At 32.3% G+C, this 26,281-nt stretch overlaps 1 protein-coding gene across 1 annotated transcript; it reads right to left on the reverse strand.

Annotated features, from left to right (window-relative positions):
- Window positions 1–17,487: 17,487 nt before the first annotated feature.
- LOC149540340 (laccase-12-like) lies at window positions 17,488–21,492 on the reverse strand. Its single transcript, XM_089799554.1, has 6 exons — window positions 21,354–21,492; window positions 20,852–21,003; window positions 20,484–20,728; window positions 18,999–19,127; window positions 17,896–18,846; window positions 17,488–17,781 (listed from the first exon to the last, which is right to left on the reverse strand). The coding sequence occupies exons 1-6, from the start codon at window positions 21,453–21,455 to the stop codon at window positions 17,651–17,653; spliced, it is 1,710 nt and encodes a 569-aa protein (XP_089655680.1). The 5' UTR covers window positions 21,456–21,492; the 3' UTR covers window positions 17,488–17,650.
- Between the last annotated feature and the right edge of the window lie 4,789 nt (window positions 21,493–26,281).

Genomic DNA, 26,281 nt, shown 5'->3' on the forward strand with positions numbered 1-26,281 from the left:
AGGCTAGAAAATCCATTCTTTAAAAGCTCTAATACAATGTAAAATTTTAACTTAAACCAACAAATAATCCATGTAGAATGATAGAACAAAATATGCAGTTGAAGAAAGAAAAAATTCATAATAAAAGATGAAAAATGAAACATTTCATTGATTACAATGAAAGAATTACAATAATATAGGCTTCTTCAAAGCATAAAGAAGAGGAAAAATATGAATTAAACTAAAAAATCAAAAGTATTCTTTAGTTAGCTTACACACTAAGAATAAAAACTTTATGCATAAAGCATGGATAAAGGATGAAAAAATCCTAAGTTTTATTTTCTAACAGCAACAAAGAGGTGGAGAACATTAATATTTGAATTTTTGTATTCGTATAAATGAAACAAGAGATAGTATTTATAATATTTGCATTGTTAATATTATTTCTTCCGATTTCAATGCAATTTTGGTATCTTTTAATCACCCATTTACATTTCTCTATCATAGAGGTTGTGTACATGAATAAATTTTAGAAGTTTATTTGTACAATTAAAATATATCAAAAGAAAGTGAGCCTCCATTAATTTTCAACTTTCTTAATGTTCATGGTTGAAGATTGATACAAATTATTTTATTTATCTTCATCAATTTTATCATGGTTAATCATTTACATTTGATTCATTGTTATGGACAAAAATTTATTTTCCTTTATTACTTTGTGGTAAAAAGCATACCAATATTTTCATTCGTTGCGCATATTTTAAGAGGGAGTTGCACCTCTCAATTTAGAGGAGAATTATCAATTTAATGATAACTTATCCAATTGTTAGTTCAATTTATTCTTCTTTTGGGGAATATGGAGTCAATTTTTTTATCTATTCTTTTAGGATAAATCTATTTACTAATAGATGGTTGGCAACTCCATTGGAGAATCAAAATCAAAGACCAATTCTTACTTTATTTCTTCAGTTTATTTTTGCATGTGTGAAGTTGGAAATTTTGTGTTTGATTTGAATATATCTTGGTAAAAAAAAATATAGTATAAATATGGCTTTGGTTGCAACTCATTCATAGGAACACAAATTGGACCTTTCACTTTACCCCAATATTCAACTCTACCAAAAAGATCAAGATAAATCCTCCAAAGTTTTTTGGAGATAAAACTCAAGACCCAGATGATCATATTAGAGTAGATACTATTGCATGTGGGATTCTCAGAGTGGTAGAGTAATATGTGTTTGTCAGATTATTTGTTGAGAGAATTGTTGGAAATGCTACTAAATGGTTTTAGAATTCGCAAGAGGGATACATTACCAAATGGGATCATTTAAAGGTAAAATTTCTTAGAATATTTCAAAATGTAAATGATACTTGTTGAATTTATTTCAAATTCAAATGGAAAAGGAAGAATCTAAGAGAGATTTTATTGATAGTTATAGTAGGTGTGTTGGTAAAATCTCTCAAGCATGCCAACCAAATGAAAATAATCAATAGTGTGTTTTTATTGTAGCATTAAAAACTAAGATTAAATTCCTATTAAAATGCAAGAAAATGCAAAATTTGAAAGATGCACAAAAAGAGGCTACTAAAATAGATGACGATATATTTTTAAGTGAGATGAAGTGCATAAATGAATGTGTTGGAAACGTACCTCAATCTAAAATTTGTCTTAATGATCAAAACTTTTATTCCAAGAAAAAGTCTCAGCAAAAGAAATCCATTATAAAAGATGAAAAAATTAGCTTTTCCTATCTCACATCATCAAAATTTAATAGTCTTTAATGATTAATATCTTCATGCATGTCATGCAACTGAAAAAAGTTGTCCTCACATTGCAAGAATTTATCCTTTGCATGTGGAGAATGATGATTCTTCTAAAGACAACAATGATCACAATGTAAAATTAGAGAATTTAATAACATGTGTAGATACGTATTCTATTGAGAAGGGATTTAACAAAGAATGATCAAATGAAAGCACACTTGAAAATATTTCTTTTTCAGATTTGCAAACCTTTTCATTTGATAATTCTAACACAATTTCAACAAATTATTTTGATCAAGAAGTCATGGAGAATCTATATGAGAAAAAAAATTTGATGGTGAAAAATTAAATGAAATCTTTCTAGAAAGTATTTTTATTTTAGAATTTCAATCTTTTACACTTGATATTTCTAATATAATTCTAGAAAAAAATATAAAGTAGGCAAGTATGATGGATCAACAAGAACAAGAAATATGTAGTGGTTGTAAAATATAAAATTTCTTTCATCTCAGTACATAAGAAGAATATGAAGCCTTTAAGTTTATAGAAGGGGACATTGCGAATAGTTTTTTTTTATAATTTTAACAAATCTATTGCAAAATAATTTTATGTTGAAAATACAATGATATAATCTAAAGGTTTATTTGTTAAATCTTGTGAAAAAATAAATTCCATGTGGTGTCCAAGAGTTTCAAAAATATAAAAATCTGATTAAGAAAGGAAATTCTAAAGAGAATGTAGAGTAGGATAATAGCCATGCCAACGAAGTGTTGCAACCTTAAGAACTATTGGTTGGTTTAGATGACACTCTTCTTTGTGAAGAAGACATCATACATAAGTTTTTGTCAACTATTGGGCAAGGAAATCTCCTTGCAAAAGAAATCTAGTTTCTCTTTATTCTGAGATTGGTTTAGATGCTAAAAGTCCTTTTAATAATGATGACCTTAAGAGTGGTGAGCATGAAGTCCAACCAAGAAAATATTTTAGAAGGAGACCAACTATTGAAGAGTTGAATTTTGAGTATGATCAAATATTGCTATATTTGTGGAATGCCTTTAAAGGAAGCATTTTTGATACTTAAATTAACATATTAAATTTATTTGAAGATCTAAGATCTTCCCTATTTTTCAAAATTAGTGTACCAAGGATATTACTACCTCGTGAGCTTAAAAGAAGAGATTTTGATCTCAGCAAAAACACCAAAGAAATAATTAGAAAATAAAGAATCATTGTCTCCTAATTTCTTAGTTCTCAGGGAACAAAATTTTATACCAACAACAACATACACATTAGCACCTTGGGATCACTAGATCAACAATAGAAAGAAAGTCCACACCAAGCTAAGAATGAATATTATAGATCTTCTTCATTATGTATGCAAGATGGACAAAGCAAGAAGATGCATGTAGATGAATGTCTTTTGATTAGTATTGGTACTGGTGTGAATAAATCCAATTTCCATCCTTCATGTTTGTTGAAGATTTTGTTTATACAAGAAATAAAGAAATATTTCCTTTTAAATTTGATTCAATAAGGATGACAAGTAATATCCAAAAACCTTTATTTTTAGCTATATATCATGAGAATATTCTATCTTATGGATCACAAGGGTTGTCTATGAATTCTAATTTTTCTTTTATGTGTTAATATGATAATGCAATTGACATTATAGAAGTTGAGTTGAAATCTGAAATAGATGGTATTGAAATTAATTGGGGTAGTATGAATGCATTATATCTATCTACAAGATTCTATTAAGATTTTAAGATAAGGGATAATCCTCCTTTTGAACTTCATAATTCTCATCCAACCAATAATAATTTATCCCTTCTCTATGAAGGAGCTTAATTAAAAGAATGTATTCTTCAAAGTAATGACAATGAAAGTGATGATGACAATTTTATTCTCATAAGAGTGGTGTAAATGAACCTATGCAAACCAATTTCTTAAAAAAATTAAATACAATGCTAATTAAAAATTTGAAGGGAATATTAATGAAAGTAAGAAAGAGGGGACACAAGAGAAATATAACTCTTGTGATGGTGCTATAATAAAAGAAACAAATAGCTAAGACAATGCAGGAATGGGTAAGGTAAAGAATGGCTTAATCTTAGAGCCTTTTATTTTTGAAAATAAAGAGATACATGTCTTCTTTGTCACACCTTCAAATTTTGATCAAGAAATTTTGATTAATGAGTTAGAATATGGGGGGCATGTATTTATTAAAAATGTGCCATCAGTTTATGATATTCATCATCCCATCCTATTCAATGGATTCCCCATTAGAGATTTGATCTACTCTTCTAAAAGAATCATGTAATGTGAAGATAAAAATGTTGTAGTTTATCCTATACAACATGATGCACTCATTTCCCCCTTGATCCAAATTGGACCAAGCTAAATTTTGATGGTTTTGCTATGGGAAAACTAGGTTGGGTGGGTGGGGGTGGCCCTTTGATGAACTTAAATAGGGATATCTTGACTGCTTACTTGGTTGACTTGGGGGTTCAGATTGCTTATGTGGCCAAACTACTAGCTTTGTAACATAGGGCTATTATGCTAACTAGACAAAATATGAGGAAGGTCATCATTGAAGGCTATCCCTTAAATATCATCAATATTTTTTAAAATGTGGCAATGATAGGATGGAATGACAGAGATGTGATTGCTAAAATCAAACACTTTCTAAGCAACATAGTGTTGGAGTCAATGTTCCAATGTTAGTCAATAATAATTTTTGCACATTTGGCAAGCCTTGTTGAGTTATTGGAAACACAAGTTTAATTTAGGATTGAGTCAAAGAGTTTTAGTTTGAATCAAGTTCTTATTATAGATGTGTTGAGTTAGGTTTTCCTAAGTTTTAGTTAGTGTCAAGTTTATGTGTGTGTTGTCAATCATGAGATAGTTTGTTGTCAATCTAATTAGAAATCATGTAGAAATGTTGTTGAGTCAAGATATTGTATAAATTTGCATCTACTATTCAATAAAATTAAGCTAGAAGTTCTTTCTTTCTCTATTATATTTATGTTGTTCTATTTTTCTAATATGGTATCAGAGCTATCTTCCTACTAAGTTGTGTGTGTTTGAGAATAAGTTGTTAAGAAGATGAGACCAAGAGAAGAACCACTGGATGATTATGTTTTCATAGAAAAATTTGTTTGATTTTGAAGATATCAATGTTTTGAAAAATAGGAAAAGATGTGGTAGAGGCTAGATGTATGTTCGAATAGTTTGAGGTGCTATAGGATTGGAGAAGCTATACCTTTATGAGGGTTATGAGGCATTCCATGTGGAGATGGTGTGTCCAATAGTTTGGGGAGATCTGAAAGTTTGGAGGTTTGGCATCTTACCTTTAAAAGGCTTATGAGACATTTCATGTGGAGACAGGGTGTCCAATGGTGTTTCGAAGCTGGATGATAGTTGCATAACTATGAGAAAGTCTTACTCCTCTATGACATATTTTCAACATATAATTTCTAGATAATGTTTCCTTTAGTTGTCACATTAAGTGAGGGTGTTGGATTTAATGTTCTAAGGTAGTCAATAATAATTGTTGCACATGTGGGAAGCCTTGTTGAGTTGTTGGCAACAAAAGTTTAGTTAAGGATTGAGTTAAAGAGTTTTAGTTTGAATCAAGTTCTTATTGTAGATGTGTTGAGTTAGGTTTTCATAAGTTTCAATTAGTGTCAAGTTTATGTGTGTGTGTTGCCAATCATGAAGTAGTTTGTTGTCAATCTAATTAGCAATCATTTAGGAATGTTGTTGAGTCAAGCTATTGTATAAATTTGCATCTAATATTCAATAAAATTAAGCTACAAGTTCTTTCTTTCTCTATTATGTTTATGTTGTTTTATTTTAATAAACCTGTTCTTAGGTTCAATTCTAATACATAACATGGTGCATGGAGTGGGCATGTGTAATAGTAGTGCCTCCCTACTATTTTATGGGCTATGGGGCATCTAGAATCTCCCTCATTGATCCATCAAATTCCATGGGGCCAGGGAATAATCTAATAGTAGGGCGAGTAGGGCATATTGGTTGGGGAGGCCCTACCATGGCAATAGGTGGGGTATGCATGTAGGGGGTATAGTTTAGTCTACAAGTTCATTTGGCAAGTTGACAAATTATAGCATTTTAAAGTTCCACAATATCATTCTCACAAGTATATACTTAAAGGAACTTGGTATCTTCTATTGCTATCTATTTCGTTTCATTTCCCCTTTCTTTATTTTCCTATTTAGTCAAATTTCTCAATGTGAAAATTGAGAAATATATCTCAACAAAATTAGATGGGGTGTCATTTTAACACACCTTTTGAGAGGGTAATAATGTCATTGATAGGTTGTTGAGTATGGGAAAATTTATGAAATGACTCAAAATATGGGATGACCCTCTATTTATCCTCGTCAAAGCGTACAAATGTGATCTATCATGATCTCACCTAGATCACATAGTAATGATTTGGTATTTATTACTCTTAATGGGGCCTATTTTCCATAGATATTTTATGATTTGGACTTTCATTTTAGTTTTTTAGTTGAAAGTGGCCACACCAAAAAACTTAAGTTAATTTTTGTTTGTGGCTTTGTTTGTTCCTGAAGTGGTGTGTATTTCCTCTATTCATCTCAGAAAAAGGATGGGTAGTGACCTTATTAGATTAAGCCTAAAGAGTGGGGAGAATAAAAAAATGAGAAGGAGATCTAGGAGATCCTTGAGAAGTGTGGTTTAACTAATTAAAACACAAGCATGAAGGGTTATAACCCTTAACTTTCTTATAAATTTGTGGAGTCCTGGGATGAAGGAAACATTAGAGTAGGTTGTGTCACATTTATCATCACTTTGGACTCCATCTCTACCATCACTAGGCTGAGTATGGAAGGGGCCAAAATTTTGATAAACACCAAAATTCCATTCGAGGATGCTTTAGAGAAATTTAGGGAGCTAGGAGGAAAATATCCCTAAATTGCATCATGGGTTTAATAGATAGGCGACGAACGAAGTGTAGAAGGCCCTAGTGAAGGTTCTTGTCCATTTAATCAACTGTAAGGGTAGGTATAAGAATTTTCATTCCCACACTTTTCCCATGCTGAATCATTTTCAGAGGAATGACTTTTTTTTTTTTTCCTTTTCAAAATGTCTCCTCCCTTTTGTTGTCAATTAGAAAATGTAAAGTAAAAGGTTTCCTACTGAAATATCAAGGGCATTTTCTTAGGATTTATGAGTTCCATTGGAACATGACCCTTTAGGCCTCCCCTCACCTTACCAATGAGATAAATAAATATATTTTCAAGATAATCTCTTCCACAATGAGACAATCTAATGTAGGAGCATCCTAGGGAAGTCAACAATCCTGTATGCAGGAGCTTCATGCTCAAGTTTGTGGAGTTATGTTGCGTGGTTGGAGATCTATTTGAAGCATATAAGGGAACCATTTCTTAAGTGTGTGTGATGTTTCGAGTCATCATCTTGGAGTTGGATCCATTTTAGTGGTTGTTGATAATGTGTTTCTATTTACTAATAGAGCTTTGGAGATTGTATTTGCAAGCTTTGATCTAAGGGAGTTCGTGTGTACACTCTTGGATTTGGATAGGTGGTTGGTACATGGACCTATATCTAACTACACATATTATTTTGTGGTCTTTTGAGTTAGTTATACATTAGAAACGTGGGGCTTGTCCTAAGTATTTAACTTTATGTCATGTATTTAATATCTGTCGCAAGCTGACTTGTGGCTTGAAGGATATATTTAATGTGTGTGTATTTAATAAATGTAACTACAATAGGCCAACCTGTGGCCATGCAAGTATTTAAGGAGGGCTTGGATAGTGTTATAGGTATAATTTTGGGAATTCAAGTGGAAGAAGATGAGTAGCTAAGATAGAAAAGTTTGAGTAGAGCTAGTAGCTAAGTGTGGCTTGGGAAACAAGAAGTTTTCTTAGTGGCTTGTGGAAGAAAGATGTAAGATGTAAGATTAAAGTAGAATTCATATATGGGATGGCTTTGATGAAAAGTGATATGATCATTCAAATCATAAGTGTTATAGGTGTTGTACCTCATTATATGGGTACCGAAGATGGTTGTGATGAAACTACTGAAGATTTTGAGGTTGCTAGATCGAGTAGTGAAGGTAGAACTAATCGAGTTGAGAGACCTATGGGAAATAGGGTTGGTCAGTTTGATAGATCTGGTTCTCAGTTAAAGCTAAAGCATAAATTGAAAGTTTCTAAAACTTTAGGTAATTTGAATCCTAGAGATCTAATTGATTGGATTGATGAATTGGAAGATTACTTTGAGTTAGGGGATATTGAAGATCCACTCAAAGTGAGGTTGGCACAAACTAAGTTGAAAGGACATGTTGCTTTATGGTAGAAGGAATTGCAACAAGATAAAGAAGAGGAAGGTGAAATGAATATCACTAGATGTAGATCGATGGTGACTAAATTGAAGGCTAAGTTCATTCCTTTTATTTATGAAATTGAGTTGTTGAAGAAGTTGTAGAATCTAAAGCAGAAAGATATGGCAGTGAAATATTATATAGAGGATTTTTACAAGTTGACTATTTGGTATGGACATAGATAATTTTCTAAAGAAAAGGTGGCTAGATATAATAATGACTTGAGATTCAAAATTCAGAACGAGGTTGGTATGTTGAATATTGCTTCTATTGAGGACACTTATCAATATGCTTTGCGAGCATAAGAGAAGTTGAAGAGGAGACATCAAGGTAATCCTTGAGGGATGGAGAAATAAGATCACTTGGTAAAGAAAAGAAATTGCTGAAGATGAACCAAAACCTATTGAATAGAGGAAGACGATAGAGAAAGGTGCATTTAAGAGTACTTTCTCGAGATGTGGTGAAGGAGGAAATAGATATTTTGAAGGTCCTAAGGCTAGTGATAGAAGAAATGTTGTGGTGCAAGAGGCTAAAGACTTGGTGAATCAACCCAAGAAGGATGGGGTGAATTTTTTGATTCAAATATTTTTTCTTAGAAAGAGGACATTGGAACCTTGTCAAAGGAGGAACTTGTTCAGGACTCATTGTAACTCTGGAGGTAAGATTTGTAATGTGATTGTGGATGGTGCTAGTATTGATAACCTAGAGATGGTTCATAAACTTGGTTTGAAGAGGTTAATTCATCCTTGTCCTTATAGGATTGGTTGGTTACAAGATAAACATTCTTTGGAAGTGAGGGAGCAATGTCTTGTTGATTTCCATATTGGGCCTAGTATAAGGATCAAGTGTTGTGTGATATTGTGGACATGTGTAGTTGTCACTATTACTTGGTAGACCTTGGTAGTATGATTGCAAAGATATCCATGATTGTGTCAATAATGTGTTTACTATTGAGAAGAGTAGTAGGAAGCATCCCCTAATTCCTTTACATAATAGAGAGCTCAATGGGAACCTGAGTTTTGGTATCCAAGTTGAGTTGGGAGATTTTGAAAGGGTTAGAGATCAATGTGGAAAGAAAACCTATTGTGCACCAAAGACAGATGTGGAGATGATAGTTGTAGAAGAAAAAAAAAGGCAAGAGTGTACTAGTTGACCTGGTGGAGGACATATATGTGAAGAACTAGTTTGGGGTTTATGTGTTGAAACCTAAAAGATGTTCTTCTAGCTATTAAGAACATCTTTTTTTCTCACTTGGGGAGTCTTATGCAGGAGCATCCTAGGGAAGTCAGCAATCATGTATGCAGGGGCTTCATACTTGATTTTGTGGAGTTATGATTCATGTGATTGGGGATCTATTCAAGGAATTTTGGCAAACCTTTCCTCAAGTGTAGGTGATGTTTGGAGTCATCGTCTTGGAGTTAGAGCCATGTTAGTGGTTTTTGGTAATGTGTTCCTATTTACTGGCACAAATTTGGAGATTGTATTTGCGAGATTTGATCCTAGGGAGTTGGTATGTGTGATCTTGGATTTGGATATTTGGTTGGGATGTGGACCTATATCTAAGTGTGTGTATTCTTATGTGGTCTTATGGGTTAGTTATGCATTGTAAACTTGGGGCTTGTCCTAAGTATTTAATTTATTGTCATGCATTTAATATCCATTGCAAGATGACTTGGGGCTTGAAGGATATATTTAATGTGGGTATATTTAATAAATTTGTAAGTAAAATAGGCCAACATGTGGTCATGAAAGTATTTAAGGAGGGCTTCAATAGTGTTCTAGGTATAATTTTGGAATTCAAGTGGAAGAAGATGAGTAACTGATATAACAAAATTTTAGTAGAGCTAGTAGCTAAGTGTGGCTTGGGAAACAAGAAGGTTTCTTGGTGGCTTGTGAGCATGAGTTTAGATTATTCTTGGAGTTCTCTACCAGGTTGCAGATTTGGGCTAGCTAGTGGTTTGGATCTTGTGACATCTTGCTAAACTTTTATTGTAATTGTTGATGTATTTGGCCATAACTTGGAAGGCCTTACAACCAAGAATGTTTGATGAAAATCATTTTATGAGAAATGCCATTGTGTGGATCTAAATTTTTGTGTTATTTTTTTATATTCTATTGGGTGGTTGTTTGCTGAGGGCTAGAACATCTCCTTTGGGGACTCTCCTACCTTGCACTATGCACAATCCCACACTCATGCTACTCACTTTGGTTATGGGGTTAGGACCTTGCCTCCCCATAAAGAAACAAATAAAAAGGATGAGCTCCCTAATTCCAAAGAAGAAATTGTAGAACTTGCAAAGGACTTAGAGAAAGGCTACTCAACCACTTAAATTGAGTGTACCCCAAAGAATTTGTCCCAAATTTTTACCCCTATTTTGTTGGGTTCTACTATGTGTCCACCCTCCCCTAAATTGGATTTAAGGTACCCAAATGGCCCAATAGTGTCTAGAGAGCCCTTGACTAGTACAATTCCTAAAAACAATGATTGAACTATTGATTTAGATACTCTAACCCTCTATTCTATAGAGAAGGATTTATGTTACAACAGGTTGAAAGTGGTAGCTAGGTGGCTCCTATTTCAAATGCATGAATAAAAATTAATAGAGAAAAGGTTATTATAGAAGTAGAGAGAAACTCTATAGACTAGATGATTGTTGGAAGGGATGAGGTTTAGTGGGAAGTAGGACGGGAGCTGGGAGACAAGCTCACTAGCAAGGAAAAGCAAGAGGAATAGGTGGAGGACATAAAAAACAAAGTGTCCCTTAAGGAAAAGTGTAATTAGGTGTTAAAAGCCTTGGTGTCTATCAAGAAGGAGCAAGCACTACTAGGTGATAAAAATTAACAATCTAGTCGCATAGAGAATCCATGCCTAGAACAAGATGGAAGGGGAGATTGAGATTTTGAAGGCTTTCTTGGTGGAGAAAGAGACAAAGAGGAAAAGGAAGAAGGAGACTCCAAGAAAAGAAGAATGTCAACAGGAGACTTCTCAAGGGTTTAGTGAGTTCTAGCTTGCTAGCCCAAACTTCTCCTTACTAGACCAGCTCAAGAAGCTACAGAAGTAGGGGACATGGTGGTGATTGTTGGTTGGTGCGATGTGGTGTTGGTTCTAGTTGTTGGTTCAATTAGATATGGACCTTCGTATTATAATTTTTTTTTTAAAATTATGCTTTAGCTGGCATCTTAGCCCATCTAAAAATTGTGTTAGTTGCTAGGGTTTTGTTTTGATCCACCATGGTTAGTTATTTTTCTTTCCTCTTTTTTAGCTATAGTTGTTGGTTCTGGTTGTTAGTTCTTTTATAGGGTCACTTCTTGTGATATTTTTGGTCCATCTTCTCTAGACTTGATGTTAGTTTTTGTTTATGGGTTCGAGTCCTGCCCACTTTAATAAATCAAAATATGATGCACTCATTTTTTCCTCAAGAGATATGTGATAGAAGGTGAAGTTTTGGCTTCGAATGTATCTTAGTTTATTTGTTTAAGAAAATATCCAATTGGCTTGCATGTCATACTTATGCTTGCAAGTGTTTTAAAAATAAATATTCCTATCTCGTAGCATATCATATCTCTTCTAGCTTGTCAATGACTTCATATGAGTAGCAAGATGAATCTATAAAGGTAAAAATTGTTAGCCATATCTTTTGTAAATAAAATTTTGGTATAATATAACTATCCTTTGTTTTGGCTTTCATTCTAGTTCTTGTCTTGTTGAGTTTTTCTAAGCTTCCCCTTTGCCAACCTATAAGTTGCTACCCATGTTAGATTTGACTCTTTTACCATCCATTAGATTGCAATGCTATTCTTAATCAAACTTTCTACAATTTATATTCTTTTGGCATGGAAAATTAGTCCCTAGATAGATCCAATTGTTGGCCCACTTATGATGCCCCAACTTAAAGGTTTAAATGTTTGAGGTGGTTCAACTAGGTTCAAAGGTTCAAAATTTTCAACATAGGCTATAAATAAAGGGAAAATAATCATTATGAAGGAAAATATTTTTGTGAGAATTCTAAAAATTTGAACTTTAGGTTCAAGAGGTTCAAAAGATAAATAGGGTTCATCCAAGTTCAAATGAGTTTAACTAGGTTTACAGGTTCAAAGTGGTTCAATGCTTCTATTAGGTTCAATTGTTTAACATGACAATCAATTTTTGTGCACACATCTCTGTAAAGCCATGGTAATGGTTTCCACTTTTTGGCCAAGTTTGACACTAAAGTAGATATTGTTAACAAAAACTTTATTTTCAAATGTATATTATGAAAAAACCATTAAGAACATCATGATGTAAACTAGTGATTTTTAGCATTTTCTATCCAGTTTCTAACAATATTTTTTAGTTTTTTTAATAATTTCATTTGAAGTCCTTTCTTTTATCTCCTTTGAGAAGCGCTTTATACCAAAATTGATATTTCCAAAAAGTGATGGGTGTTTTGATCAACATAAAAAATAATTTAAATAGGATAATTACAAATTTATTTTTGGGCAAGAATAGTAACATCAGTAACTAGTAAGTTTTTTTGGTTTTGTTCAATTTTGTCAAAAATAATAGGTTTTATATTTAGTGTCAAAGTGACACTAATGATAATTTAGACATAGGTTTCTTTTGATCAATATAACTTGATTTGTATATATCAAAATGTCATTTTTCTTAACCTGCTAGAAAGCTAATACACATAGCTTTGATGATCATATTTAAAAAAAAAAAAAAGATTTTTACTTTTATATTTTTCCCAAGGCTTCAAATGGAGTTTTCTAAAATGATAAAAAAAACCTATATTTAAGAAAATTAAAAATAAAACATCACAATAAACACAATATATGCTAAAAACATATTCATTGGAAAGCTTATTGAAAGGAGAACACATTTCTAAACTTAGTTTCAGATTTTAAACTTATTTGGCCCTTGTTTGAGCCATCAAAAGAAGAAAATTAGTCAAAATTTGAGCATAATTTGAAGACTTTCCATTTTTGGAGGCTTCACGTGAAGAGGATTTTGTTCTAAGCCCATTTTTGGGTCTTCAAGCAAATCAACTTTGTGCAAAGCCCCTTGACTGATTTACTGCCCCTGTGAGTGGTTAGGGTTTTTAAGGGCTTCAAATGAAGTTGTAAAGGCTTTGAAGGAAGCACATGGCTTTGCTCAAAGCCCAAGTGGACCAATGGGTGGCAAGGGCTTTGAAAGAAGCATTTTGATTCCATCAAAGTCCTCTCCACATGGCTTTGAGTGAAGCCATTTGGTGGCTTCGATGGAAGTCAATGCTTTGCTTGAAGTGCCCAAATAAAGTTTTTCCACTATTCATCTAATCCATTCAGGATGAAAAGTGGGAATGAGTTGCGTGGGATGACTCATCTGACAGTTCAAAAATGCAATCGAAAAAGGTTACTAGTTTTTTGAAAATGAGGTTGACCCACCTTTTTTTCACCTTAAATATTCCCAAATTTATTTGGTAACCATACAAGCATACATGGTGTATTATTTTAATATTTTTTTTATACAAAATAATAAAATAAAACTGTTAATTAGTTGGAAAGACAACAATTAAGGAGTTCACTTATTTTATCTTTTTACAAAAGATTAGTCACGAAGGAAAGAAAGTGGAGGGATAAATCTGATTTTTAGTCACAAATTGGGGAAAGGTGTAAAAAAAAGAATCATCAAGAATTAGTTATCCTTAAAAGTTATAGGGAGGAGGTGGAAACATCTATAAAAATAGAAAGCCTTTCCAAAAAATAAATAAATTCTTTGGATTCTTTTACAACCTTTTAGATACAAAAAGGGGCTCCTTTTCTATGTTGATATGAATGAAAGGAGAGATAATGTTTATAAGTTTTACATTTTTAATATTATCTCTTCTAATTAGTGAGACTTTGATGTCATGTAATCACCCATTTATATCTCTCAAATCATAGAGATTGTGTACACGAATAAATTTTAGAATTTTATTTCTACAATTAAACAATACTATAAGAATGGAAGCCTTCATTAATTTCCAACTTTCTTAATGTTCATGGTTGTATATGGATACACACTATTTTATTTATCTTCAACCATTTGATTATGGTTAGTCATTTTTATTTTACCCATTGTTACGAAAAAATTGTTTATTCACCTTTATTACTTTCTGGTAAAAATCATATCAACATTTTCATTCATTGTAGATATTTTAAGAGAGACTTGTACCTATCAATTTAGAGGAGAATTACCAATTGCATGATAACTTATCTAGCTATTAGTCAATTTGTTCTTCTTTTAAGGCATTTAGAGTCAGTTTATTTATCTATACTTAAAGGGAAAAAATATTTACTAAAAAATGTGCAACATGTGGTGGGTTGATGGTTTAGGTTCAATCCTATTTGCGGAGTGTTCATTTATGATTCGATCACAATTATCATTATTTTTTGAATTGCCATAGATTTATAGCACTAGAAGTCTTGAAGATGATGTTGCATGTTGGATTGAAGTGAGGTAATCCACATTTCATTCCTTAGCATCATGGGAATGTTTCAATATGATCCATTTTAAATTAGTTTTGGCTAACATGGTTGGTGGTATTGATCAATATAAGAAGAGCAATGATCTTAGTTTATTTTCATGGATAATGTACGGATGCATGATGCTTGTATACACATAATATGTGAAGTGAGTGTGAATCTATCAAGGTAGAATCTAGATGTGTTGATTTTCATGTGAGTTGGTACAATTGGTAGTAGACTATAATGCCATTTCCTTATTGTAGAGTGTCACTGATATTGACTTGAATAGTGGGTTCAATTCTCATTTATTATACTCTGGTTATAAGCTTGAGTTTATTGGAAGTGATCTTATACATATTGGAAATGAGCTATGTTTGTATCTCTAGTTAGTTAGCCCAATTGAAAACAAGCCAACTAGTAGCAAGCCAAATAATAATGAGAAAAATAGTAGCAAGTCACTTGTAAAAGTCACCTCAACTGGTGTTCATTTCATGAGAATTTTTTTCTTTCCTACTTTTGTTTTTTACATAAATTTTAGTGTTGTTTGTGTTGGTGTTTATTTACTTTCATAGTTACATCTATTATTAATATTTGATGTGGTTACCAATAGAATAAAGTTAATGTTTATGTTTTTAATGTGTTTAGCAACTAAGCATAAGTTTTGAAAGGTTTTGTGAAATAATTTATTTGTACCTGGGTAAAAGTGCAAACCTATATCACCCTTTTACAAAAGAAAAGGCTAACAAAAGTATAACTATTCAACTTCAATGACATACATCTTGTATTATTATTTAGAATCTGAAAATGAAGTAAACTAATGAAATGTATAGAAATGGGTGAAGTTTACGATTATTATTTTTAATAATTATTTACAAAAAGAAATGATAGATTTTCCTATTTTTTAAAGATAACTTTTTAGTTGCTAAAAAATGCTGAAAATTAGGGGTCTAGTTCCCACCACAAAACTACAAGGCAATAATTTTTTTTCCTTTTGATCTCAGATTATGTTGTAGGTAATATATGTAGATGGAACAATAAAAAACAAAAAATGACTTTAGACCTATATTTTCTCTTTTATAACTGTTCAAATTTCAACTTACTTAAATTGATAGTTTTCATCTCCCACCACATTTTTGAATATAAATCTATTCCAATCAAAAGAAAAATTATAGATTCTTGAAGAGGACTCTCTCCTCTAAAATGTCATATAATTTTAAATTTTTTTGATATGATTTACTATTTTTTTGTTTCTCAAAATTGACATCTTCTCGAGTGTTAAACTACGTACTTGTAGAATTTTTTAATTACAATATATATATATATATATATATATATATAATTAAAACACTATGAACTCTATATGAGAATACTCTTGACTATGAGCTCTATTACTAATCTTGTTACTTGATTGTATATTCTTAATTTATCTCTCTCTACTAATTCTAGACCTAGCCCTTCTGCCTCCAATAATCCTAACATCATTGTTGAGTTGTCCAATACCAAAGATTGTAAATGGTCCTTTTTGTTTGGTTTGGATAAATCACTCCTTGTTATATCCAAAGAAAACCTGGTTAACCCTTAGAAAATTGCTAAGATGAAGACAATAGTCAAGACCATTAATGTGGTGCAAACCAAGGTATTTCATGTTTATGAGGCTTTTGCTTCCTCCTATACTTTTGGATTAGTTGAGATGATTGTGAATTCCCTATCCACACCTGAATATTCAAGTCGTAATCCTTTTCTAGATTCCCCTACCACCCCTCCTCACTTCCCTGCTATATCTTTCTAGAATGTTGAGTTTCATGAAATGGTAGAAAAAGTTGACAAGTTGTGTGTGTTTTATAATAAACAAAATGAGATTTATCAAATTGATGTTATCCCAATTACATATGACCAAAAAGGAAATTAATAGGCTTGAGGCTTTGATAGATGCAAATATGAGAATTGGAAATCAATCTATGACAGTTCATGATGAGATGGATTTGGCTTTAAATGGTGATCTTGCTAATAGACACAAAATCTAGGATAAAATTGAGATTTAGATCAAGGATCTCTGAGTTAGTGTCGCTTGATGAAGAAGAAAAAGAAATTATTTATGATATTATGAGAAAGACATGAAGCTATCTATAAATCCTTGAAGAGGAGCTTGAACACAAGCATGGAAAAGGAAAAGAAAATGACACCGAGTTTGAATGTGGAAGCTTCAATTGATCTATGCTACACATGTGATAGAATGGAGAAAGCATCCTTTCTACATGTGCTAAATGAATTAATTCAATATTATAAACTCATTAAAATCCCCTCTTCTTAAACGGGATCATATAGGTGTGGTTAGTTTTAGTTTTATCTATTTACATCTTTGAGTTTTATCTAGGTTGTTTGTCTTTTGTTGGGTAGTCTCACTTCTTGTGAGTTCTTTTTTTTTCTATCGCTTGACTAATTTGTAAGATTTTGGACACTCTCCCACTTTATCCAATCAGAATTTTCAGAATAGTATTTTTCTTTTAAATAATTTCTTTTTCTTTTTAAAACAATTTCTATTAAAAAATGCCTATAAAATTAGTTTTTAAAATATGATTTTGGATCATATAGATGTGGTTTTTTTTAGTTTTATCTATTTGCATCTTTGAGTTCTATTTAGGTTATTTTTCTTTTGTTGGGTGGTCTCACTTCTTGTGAGTTCCCTTTTCTTCTATCGCTTGACTAATTTGTAAGATTTTAGACACTCTCCCACTTTAGCCAATCAGAACTTTCAGAATAGTATTTTTCTTTTAAATAATTATAATTTTTTTATTTTTATTTTTAACATTATTATTAAAAAAATCTATAAAATTAGTTTTTAAAATATGCTTTTATTTAAAATTGTTACCCAAAAAAATGTATATTACCATAAACAACATTTTTTATTTATTGACACAACACAATGCTCTTCATGTGATAATACATTTGAATTAAAAAGACAAGTTTTACCCTTTCTTTTTAACATTTTACACCACTCACTACTTCATTAACACCAAACTGAAATCTCAGAAGCTATGTGTTGCTCTAGCATTGTGGGAGGCCATTTGGAGGACCCGTCAAACTTTCTTGCTCAGTGGGACCGTTCTTCACTATTAACGCCATGTTCAACCCCCATGTTACATGATCATCAAAGTGACAGTGCACGAACCAGACACCTGCACACGCAAACAATCATTTTAGCCCACCATACATACATTTAAAATCTTCAATTCCAAGCCATATTTCATGTCCAGAACAGTGACAGAAATTCATGTTTTTCTATTTCTTACCTGGATTGCTAGCTTTGAATCTGAGAGCAGTCCATCCATTGACAGGAACCCCTACAGTATTCCGTTGAGGCGGATCGTTCACGTTGAAAGAGCTCTGATTAGCTTCAACATAATTACCAAATCCCTCTCCCACCACATAAAAATCATACCCATGAATATGCATTGGATGGTTGTCTTCCTGGAAAATACTGGTTCCCTGAAACACAATCTGAACTGTGGCATTATATTCAATCACTTTCACTCTTGTGCCCATAACAGGCGCCCACAGAGATTCGTCTACATCGCCAGTGTAATCATACTCAACTGGTGGATTTGAAGGAAAGTCTGTGGTATAAACACCATCAATGCCGAAGTAATAGGCTTGCAGAATGTCGATGTCTGGTAGCACAAAAGACATGTTGTTCATACTGGCAGCCAATCTTCTGGTGTTAGGGGCAGTACAGTTACTGGATGCATTATATCCAGTTGGACAGGGACTTAAACCAAGTCCTACGGTTATGATACTACTGTCACTTATGTCTGTGGGAACATCCACAGGATGTTCCTCTGAAGCCAAGCTTCGTAGGGATTTGGTAAAGTTGGTCACAGTGTCGGTGTCGTTGAATATTGGAAGGACTGGAAGGATTGGAGCAGCAGATGCATTATAACCCACGTACTCTAAAATGGCGGTTGTTGTGGTGTCATTAATAAATGCTTCCGCTTGAGTAGTGTATAGCTTGGCTGCCATATAGTATTGGGCTGCAGATTGATTGGTTGTGAGAAGAACATCTAAGGTCTGACCAGATGTTAAAAAGAGAATGTCTGTTGTGTATTGCTTTGTGTAGGAGGCATCCGCAGATACCACTGTGAGATTGTGTGATGCGATCTTGAAAAAGAGATGATTATTGACTGCAGCATTGACGATTCGAAGAAGATAGGTTTTGCCCTCTTGTATAAGGAACCTTCTTGTTCCTGCAAGCATACAATTAAATTTCTCACAATGTTTTCTGTGCTGAGTTTATTTAGTTAAAACTGAAAGTGGGTGTCTCTCATTTGTACTCACACTGCTCAGTTTTGGATCAAAATGTGTAGAACTAATTATTTTTGTGTTCCAGAGGATTTACCTGAGGATGAGCAGTTATAGAGGTCTCCTGGTTCTCCATTTATAGTGAAAGCATCTGAAAAAGCTGGCGCACCTCCATTCTCACTCATTGTCTCTTCGACTTCGTTAGCATCAGTGTTCCACCACTCCCCTGTTCATTTTTATCATTAATTTTCTAGTAGCTAGAGTTAGTACGAAATGCCATTACAATCCAGCATGAACCCACAATGCACAAGCCTAAAAGATGGAAAGCTATTTCAATAGAAGCAAGCACATTCCCTATTCAAATCATAGGAGATTGTTTGGCAAATGCCCTTACATACCAGATGGGCTATTTTTTTGACAACACAAAAGGTCACTTAGGGCTTTTAGAGAGTTGCTCTCCTTAGCTGTTGACCTATTTTATAGTCGTTGATACTAATTGCACCGTACTAATCCTTTTGATTGATATATAAAGCAATAATACACTCGAACTACAATACCGCTAAAATGAAATGTCTATGATAAGATATAAATTGACCTACATTAATTTTCTATGATGTAAGTAATTATAATTATATGTTACTATGAAATAGGTTAAAGAAAACCAAAAAAAAGTTATATTTACAAGGATGTAAATGATTTTTTTTTACTTCTATCTACATATGGATTTGAATTTTTATGGTGATATTCTTGTTATTAAAATTTCACAATGAATTGTTTTTATTTCTAAATTGAATATATAAATTTGAATAATGGAAATTTTTCTTTTATCTTATAGATCTAATCTTATTGATAGTAAGTTCTTATTCTGTAGATCACAAAATCTCTACTTCTTACTAGTTATTAAGGACTCACAACATTTATAATAACTTACTTAAATTAAATCACAATAAAATGATTTTCATTGGCCATCTCATAGAAGGACTTTTCAGTTACATGTTAAGCATTGACATATAGTAAGCAAGTATAAAGATAACTAATATTATTTTTCAAATAAGATAATTGTTGGTCAATAATTTCTAATACTATTAGACTAGTCTATAAAAAAACTATCAAAATATTATTCCATTGTAATAATTATACAAACTATACATCATATTAGTTGTTGCTGAAAATAAATAGGTTGGAGTCAACTAAATTTAAGGTAAAAAATTTAAAACTCAAAAATAGCTCAATAAGTGTTGGATTAAAGAGTTTAATAATTTTAAAATGTAATAAATATCAAACATACATAATATTGATAAGAATATATTAAAACTAAAAAGTAGTTCAATAAATATTGGATTAAAAAGTTTAATATAGAAAATAAAATTTTAAAACGTAATAAATATCAAATATACAGAATACTCATAAGAATATACTAAATAAGACAATTTTGATAATAACAAGAGGTGAAATAAATAAATTTTGTAAGAATAAAATATAGAACTAAATAAATACTTATTTCATCACTAAAACTAAAATTTTATTTTTAAAAAGATTAATAGACACATCAGATTTTGTGTAAATTTATAATGTCAATTACCTAACACTAGAGGGATCTCAGCATAGGGTTGAGGAAAAGGATAAGAGCTGCCCATCTTTGGAAGGATGACCATTGCTCCATGGACTGTTGCACGGAGCCATGCCACATGGGCATGCCACCACAACGTTCCTTCCTGATCAATAATGGTGAATGTGTACGTAAATTGGCCCTCTGGTTGGATGGGGCACTGTGTTATATATCCTGGCCCATCAGCCCATGAGTTACGAATCTGCCTTATTCCATGCCTGCCAAAACAATTTGTTGTCAATGGGTTTTGCATTATCAATGGAGTAATATATAGTTTATCAGTACTTATACACCAAATTGAATGTCTTGAGTAAATACCGGATAAGAAGAGGTAGATTTACCAGTGGATGGTAGCATTATATTGGGCTCTGTTAATAACTGTGATGTTCAGTGTATCACCATTTCGTGCATACACGGTAGGACCAGGAAGCTGTCCATTCACTGTGACTATGGTATAATTCTTACAAAAGCGAGTCATATTTGTCTTTTGAATCTGTGGGAATCAACAAAAACAGATTCGTTTTTTGTGTTATAACTCTAGCATAGTAATATGTGTTGGTGTATCCCTAGATTGTCTTTATAATCAACCTATCAAACACAGCTGATCTACAACCATATATATAATATTTTAAACTACAACACGTCCAAGGAAAAAAGAGAAAAAGAAAATACTACACGCCAATTCTATTAAATACCATTGATCTCACAATAATGATAAGCCAAAACATCAATCATAGAGTTTTATGTTGTGGCACTTGCATGAAAGATTAAATTGAGCAAACATGTACGTCTAGTAATCTTTCTGTTCATGACAAAAACACAATCATATTTAAATCTACTTACAACAAATGTGTGAGTGATCAATTCTGCCGATGAGAGAGAATTAAATGAGACAATGAATACAAACAGCAGCACCATGAGGGAACTTTTTGAAGTTATCAACATATTGAAAGAATGCAGTCTTTCAGTATTTAAACTTAGTTTGTAGACTGCACTTTGCATAGCATGAGGGTGCTTATGTATTGGTATATATAGAGCCAAGAAGAATAACTAGTTCAGGGACAACTATCACGTGGCTGAATAGGCAAAACCCTAAGATGCCCAAATCAAAAACTATGTTCGAAGCGTACAGACATTCAAGAGTTCAAATCACATGGGAGAAGGCAATAATGTAGATTTTTTTTTATTATGGGTGATTATATTTGTTTGTTGTCCACGTGAAATAAGAGGCTGCCTGTCTATTTATTTGTGTTTTTTTATGGAGATTCAATGGGACCTCGACGGCTTTTGTTTTCTTCGTTGTAGTTTTGCAATTGTATTGCAATAAAGGCATTGCTTGGCTATTAGCTGTGGGGCTGATTAACAACATTTTAAAATTATTAGATTCACAAAGTTGGCTCTTGTTTAAGATAAGTGTTGACAAACATGATGTGCATGTTATTGAGATATATAGTTTTCTCACATTTGTTTAATTCTACGACGTTTTAAACGCAGATTATCTATTCCTACAATGGGAAAAGAAATGAAACGCCAATATCGTGCTGAGAAGCGTGATGATAATTTATATAAAATTCATCTTTTTAAATTGAATTTATTCTAATAAATTTTTGTAAGGAAAGATATATTAAATAGTATTTATTATTTTTGGTTTTGATTTTGATTTGTTAAGGTGATTAATTTAAAAGTTATAAATTATGTTTGTTGTAAATTTGGTTGAATTGATATTTAAGTACAATCTAGTTATTATATTTTTTAATTTATTGTATATTTTTAATAAAGGAGGTGCTATTATAACTAGACAACTTGTCACAACAATCTAAACTAGCATATAAATAACTCTTCCCACAAAATTATAAAAAACAATATCTAAAATTCTAACAAAGCTAAGAATACTCAATTTGAGAGGAAAAATTAAATTGATCAAAGAAAGCATTTAACATAACCTACTAAACAACACATACACACATAAATCAATCCAAAAGTAGGAATTGATATACAAATTCTACATAAAACATAGATGTAATAGTTTAACAACATATGAAAACTTATGTTCTTATCAAACAAAAACTTTCTAAGCTTAAAGATACATAAGTTTAGAGCATTAAGAAACATCCTAAATTTTAAAGTATTTTAAAAAAGTTTTAAAACCTTTGAAAGAGGCTAACATAAAAAACCAGAGAGTAAAAAGACAACTAAGCTTTCTTAAAGTCATTCTAGTCCTTGACTAGTTGGGAAAGCTCCCCTTGCTAGTCAGTGACATCTTTCACCTCCTAATCTTTATCCTTGTTTTTCATGTCTACTTCTTTATCTTCCACATCCTGCTTTTGCTAGTGACCATGCCCATGACCATTTTCCCCATGATTTCTCTCTGAACATTGTAGATAGCTGAAGCAAAGACCCCCAATTCAATGTTGATTATAGCCTCTTTATACATTCTAGCCAAGGACTCCAATTTTCTCTAAATTGCAACCAAATTATTGGTTAGCTTGTTTTCTGACTCTTTAATCTATTTATGAAGAGTAACTATTTCTACATTCCTATCCTCCTCTTCCTCTTTATGATTTTGGTTCCCCTATTTCTGATAAATTTCCTCGATAGGTTTATTTTGATCCTTCATGTCCTCACCCAAATCCACTTTAATTCTGGCCTCTTATTCTTCCATTTCCACTTCTTGATCTTCCATGTTATAGCTTTTGTCCTCCTCCTCTACATAATCAACATCCTCCATTTTCTCATTTTCCATTTTGTTGAACACTTTAGTCTTAGCTTCAAGGAAATTTAGTTCGTCCATAGTAATTGGCTTTTCCTTCTCAACTTTATTTTGGGTTTTTTTTTTTTCTTTTGGAGGTGTTCATATATTCTCTTTGGAGAGGTAGCCTCATGGTTTTTGCTAGTCCTAGTTATAGTTGTTTCCTTGCTATCCTCATCCTTGATACCTTATTTGTCAACATCAATGATGTCTCTTTCAATATTGCTTCTTTTAGAGGTGGGACCTTGACTTTTTTGGGGGGTAATTCTTTTTTTTAGAGGGAGTTTCAAAAAAAGGGTTTCTTCGAGAGTGTTATTTTTCTTAGGTTCATTTCTAGGGCTCAACAGGCCAGCATTGCCCTCTTTTTGGGTCCCAGGATTAGAGTCTTCCTTGCTAGGGTTCATATTAGGGGGGAACTAATTCCCTCAAATTTTGCACTTGAGTTAGTCTTGACCAATTGTTTCCCACAACTTAGGCTCCTGCTAAAGGTCAGGTGGTGAGAGAATTTACATTATAGTATAACACAAAGATATGCCCCTGATGGAGTAGATGGTTGTCACCATTGTCAATACTTCCCATTAAGGAAGATAACAAAAAGAATGAAACATTGATTTTCTCCCCATTATGAATAAAATCCAACAAGGAGAAGTGATAGGCATGAAAAGGGTTAAATCTCCCTTCACATGTAAAATATTTCATAATGCAGAGAAAAATAATAGAAAATGTGGGAGGGAGAGTAAGTCTATCATACCCATTGTTAGAGTTCACCTGTTCCACCTTCTCATTTCCTTCAAAGAATTTCTTTTGGTAGTTTTTTAATTTAGCCATACTCTTTCTTTCCACCTTGTGGTCTTCACAATTCAGGCTTATGGCCTCTACAATTAATTATAAGGAAACAGTAAACTGGATGCTTCCTAAAGTCACAAAACCCTTGTGCTACGAGTTAGTGAATTAAGAGGAAAGATCACTATTGAAGCCTCTCACTAACTCAATGTAATTGGAAAACCTTATGCATCCTAAAAGTATTTCCAAATATCTTGGTTTTGTTTCAGTTCCCTATTATCCCTCGGCTCCACCTTCTGTAATGGCCCATACATAATTTTTATTTTCTTGAGTTCTTCAATCACTCCCTGAATGTCTTTGTTTTTGTAATGCCCCACTTGGGAACCTAAGAGAAATTAACCTACTATGTTACAATATTTTACCGATTTTTTTAAAAAAATGTGTACAACACAATATAACAATACAAAAGCAATATACACATTAACTATACATACATAATTATAAATACAATTTCCATTCCTTAAGGATTCCTTCATGTTGAGTCACGTTTAAGAAAATAATATTAATCAGTTTTAATCTTAAGCACAATGTCCACAATCATAAACAAATAACAAATACATACAGCTGATATGATAAAGAACATCCAAGTAATGACATCCATTGTGCACATATCCTAGGGTATGCAATAATAAATACAAGTACATCAAAATAAAATACTACATCCTATAGGATCTCAAAATACAAGATACATTATACATTGATACATCAAATGAATGGAAGTCTCTAGGAAAAGAACATGAACAATAATGATTCAATTGCATGAATGAACATCTAACATCTTTCAATATGAGGGGGACCTAAATGGTAAGAAGTCACTACCTCATGCTCATCTAATCAGGCTCAAATTTCCATCATGCAGGAGAGATAATGTACAATCCCCATACAAATATCAAATCATCAAATTAATCCTAGACAAGGAATCCTAATAGCCAAATATAACTCAAGGGTATACAAACTATTGATAAAGAAAGATAACCAAAGTCAAATAGACACTCAACTAATTCCAATACCATATACCAAAGTCAACAACACATACCAAGTATAACTCAAGTATTGAAGCAAAAGAGATACAAGAATAAAAGATAACCATTTCCAAGAAAAGTGTCAAATGTCAAAGTATGGTAACTAACAAATAACAACTCTCATCAAATAGAGTAATCCTCAATCAATAACTTCAATAATAAATACACCACCAATGAATATCTAAAACTCATCAATAAAAGTCAATTGTCAACAATAAATGACATCCATCCAATATTTAACAACCCATATTCAAAACATCCAACAAGTACACCACTAGCAAAAAATATATATTAAAAGAAACTAGCCTCTTTCCGAGAAAGAATGCTCCACCATTGGTGCTCTTCCTATCATCAATACTTCCTTCCCAATTAGTGTCAGTGAAGGCTTTCAATTCAAAGTTGCCTCCTTTCTTGTACCATAATCCATAATCTTCAGTACCTTTTAGATACCTCATAATTCTTTTTATTTCCATCATATGATTTTCTCTTAGATTAGCTAAAAATCTTGCCACCATACCAATTGCTAGTGCAATTTCAAGTCTTGTGTGCACTACATATTGAAGTTTTCCAATCATTGATCTATATGCAGTCTGATCTACCTCTTTGGAATCATTATTTTTGGAAAACTTATGTCCAGTAGACATAGGTGTTCCAACTGGTCTAGAATCCTCCATTCCAAACTTCTTCAATATCTCATTGATGTACTTTGATTGAGTAATGTAGATTTCATCCTTCTTCTATATATTTCAAATTCCTTACTTATCTCTTCAAAGAAGGATTTACATAAGTCATCATATCCAATAAATAATATATCATCTGCAAAGATTTCTTCCAACAATATCTTCTTGCCTGGTCCTTCCTTGATGTATAGACTGTTGTTGTCATTTGTCCTTTGAAAACCAATCTTTACTAGATAACTATGCAATCTTTCATACCATGCTTTGGGGGCTTGCTTGAGACCATATAAAACTTTGTGTAATTTGCAAACCATGTCTCTTTTTCTAGGATCTATAAAACCTTCAGGTTTCTCAATGTAGACTTCTTCTTCTAGGATTCCATTGAAGAATCCTAATCTCACATCCATTTGATGCACTTTGAATCCTTTATTTGCAACATAAGCAAGTAGTATTCTAACACTTTCTAATCTTGCAACAGGA

Source organism: Cupressus sempervirens, chromosome 9 (assembly GCF_028749045.1).
Source record: "Cupressus sempervirens isolate cs-2001-9-10 chromosome 9, ASM2874904v1, whole genome shotgun sequence".
Taxonomy (NCBI): Eukaryota; Viridiplantae; Streptophyta; class Pinopsida; order Cupressales; family Cupressaceae; genus Cupressus; species Cupressus sempervirens.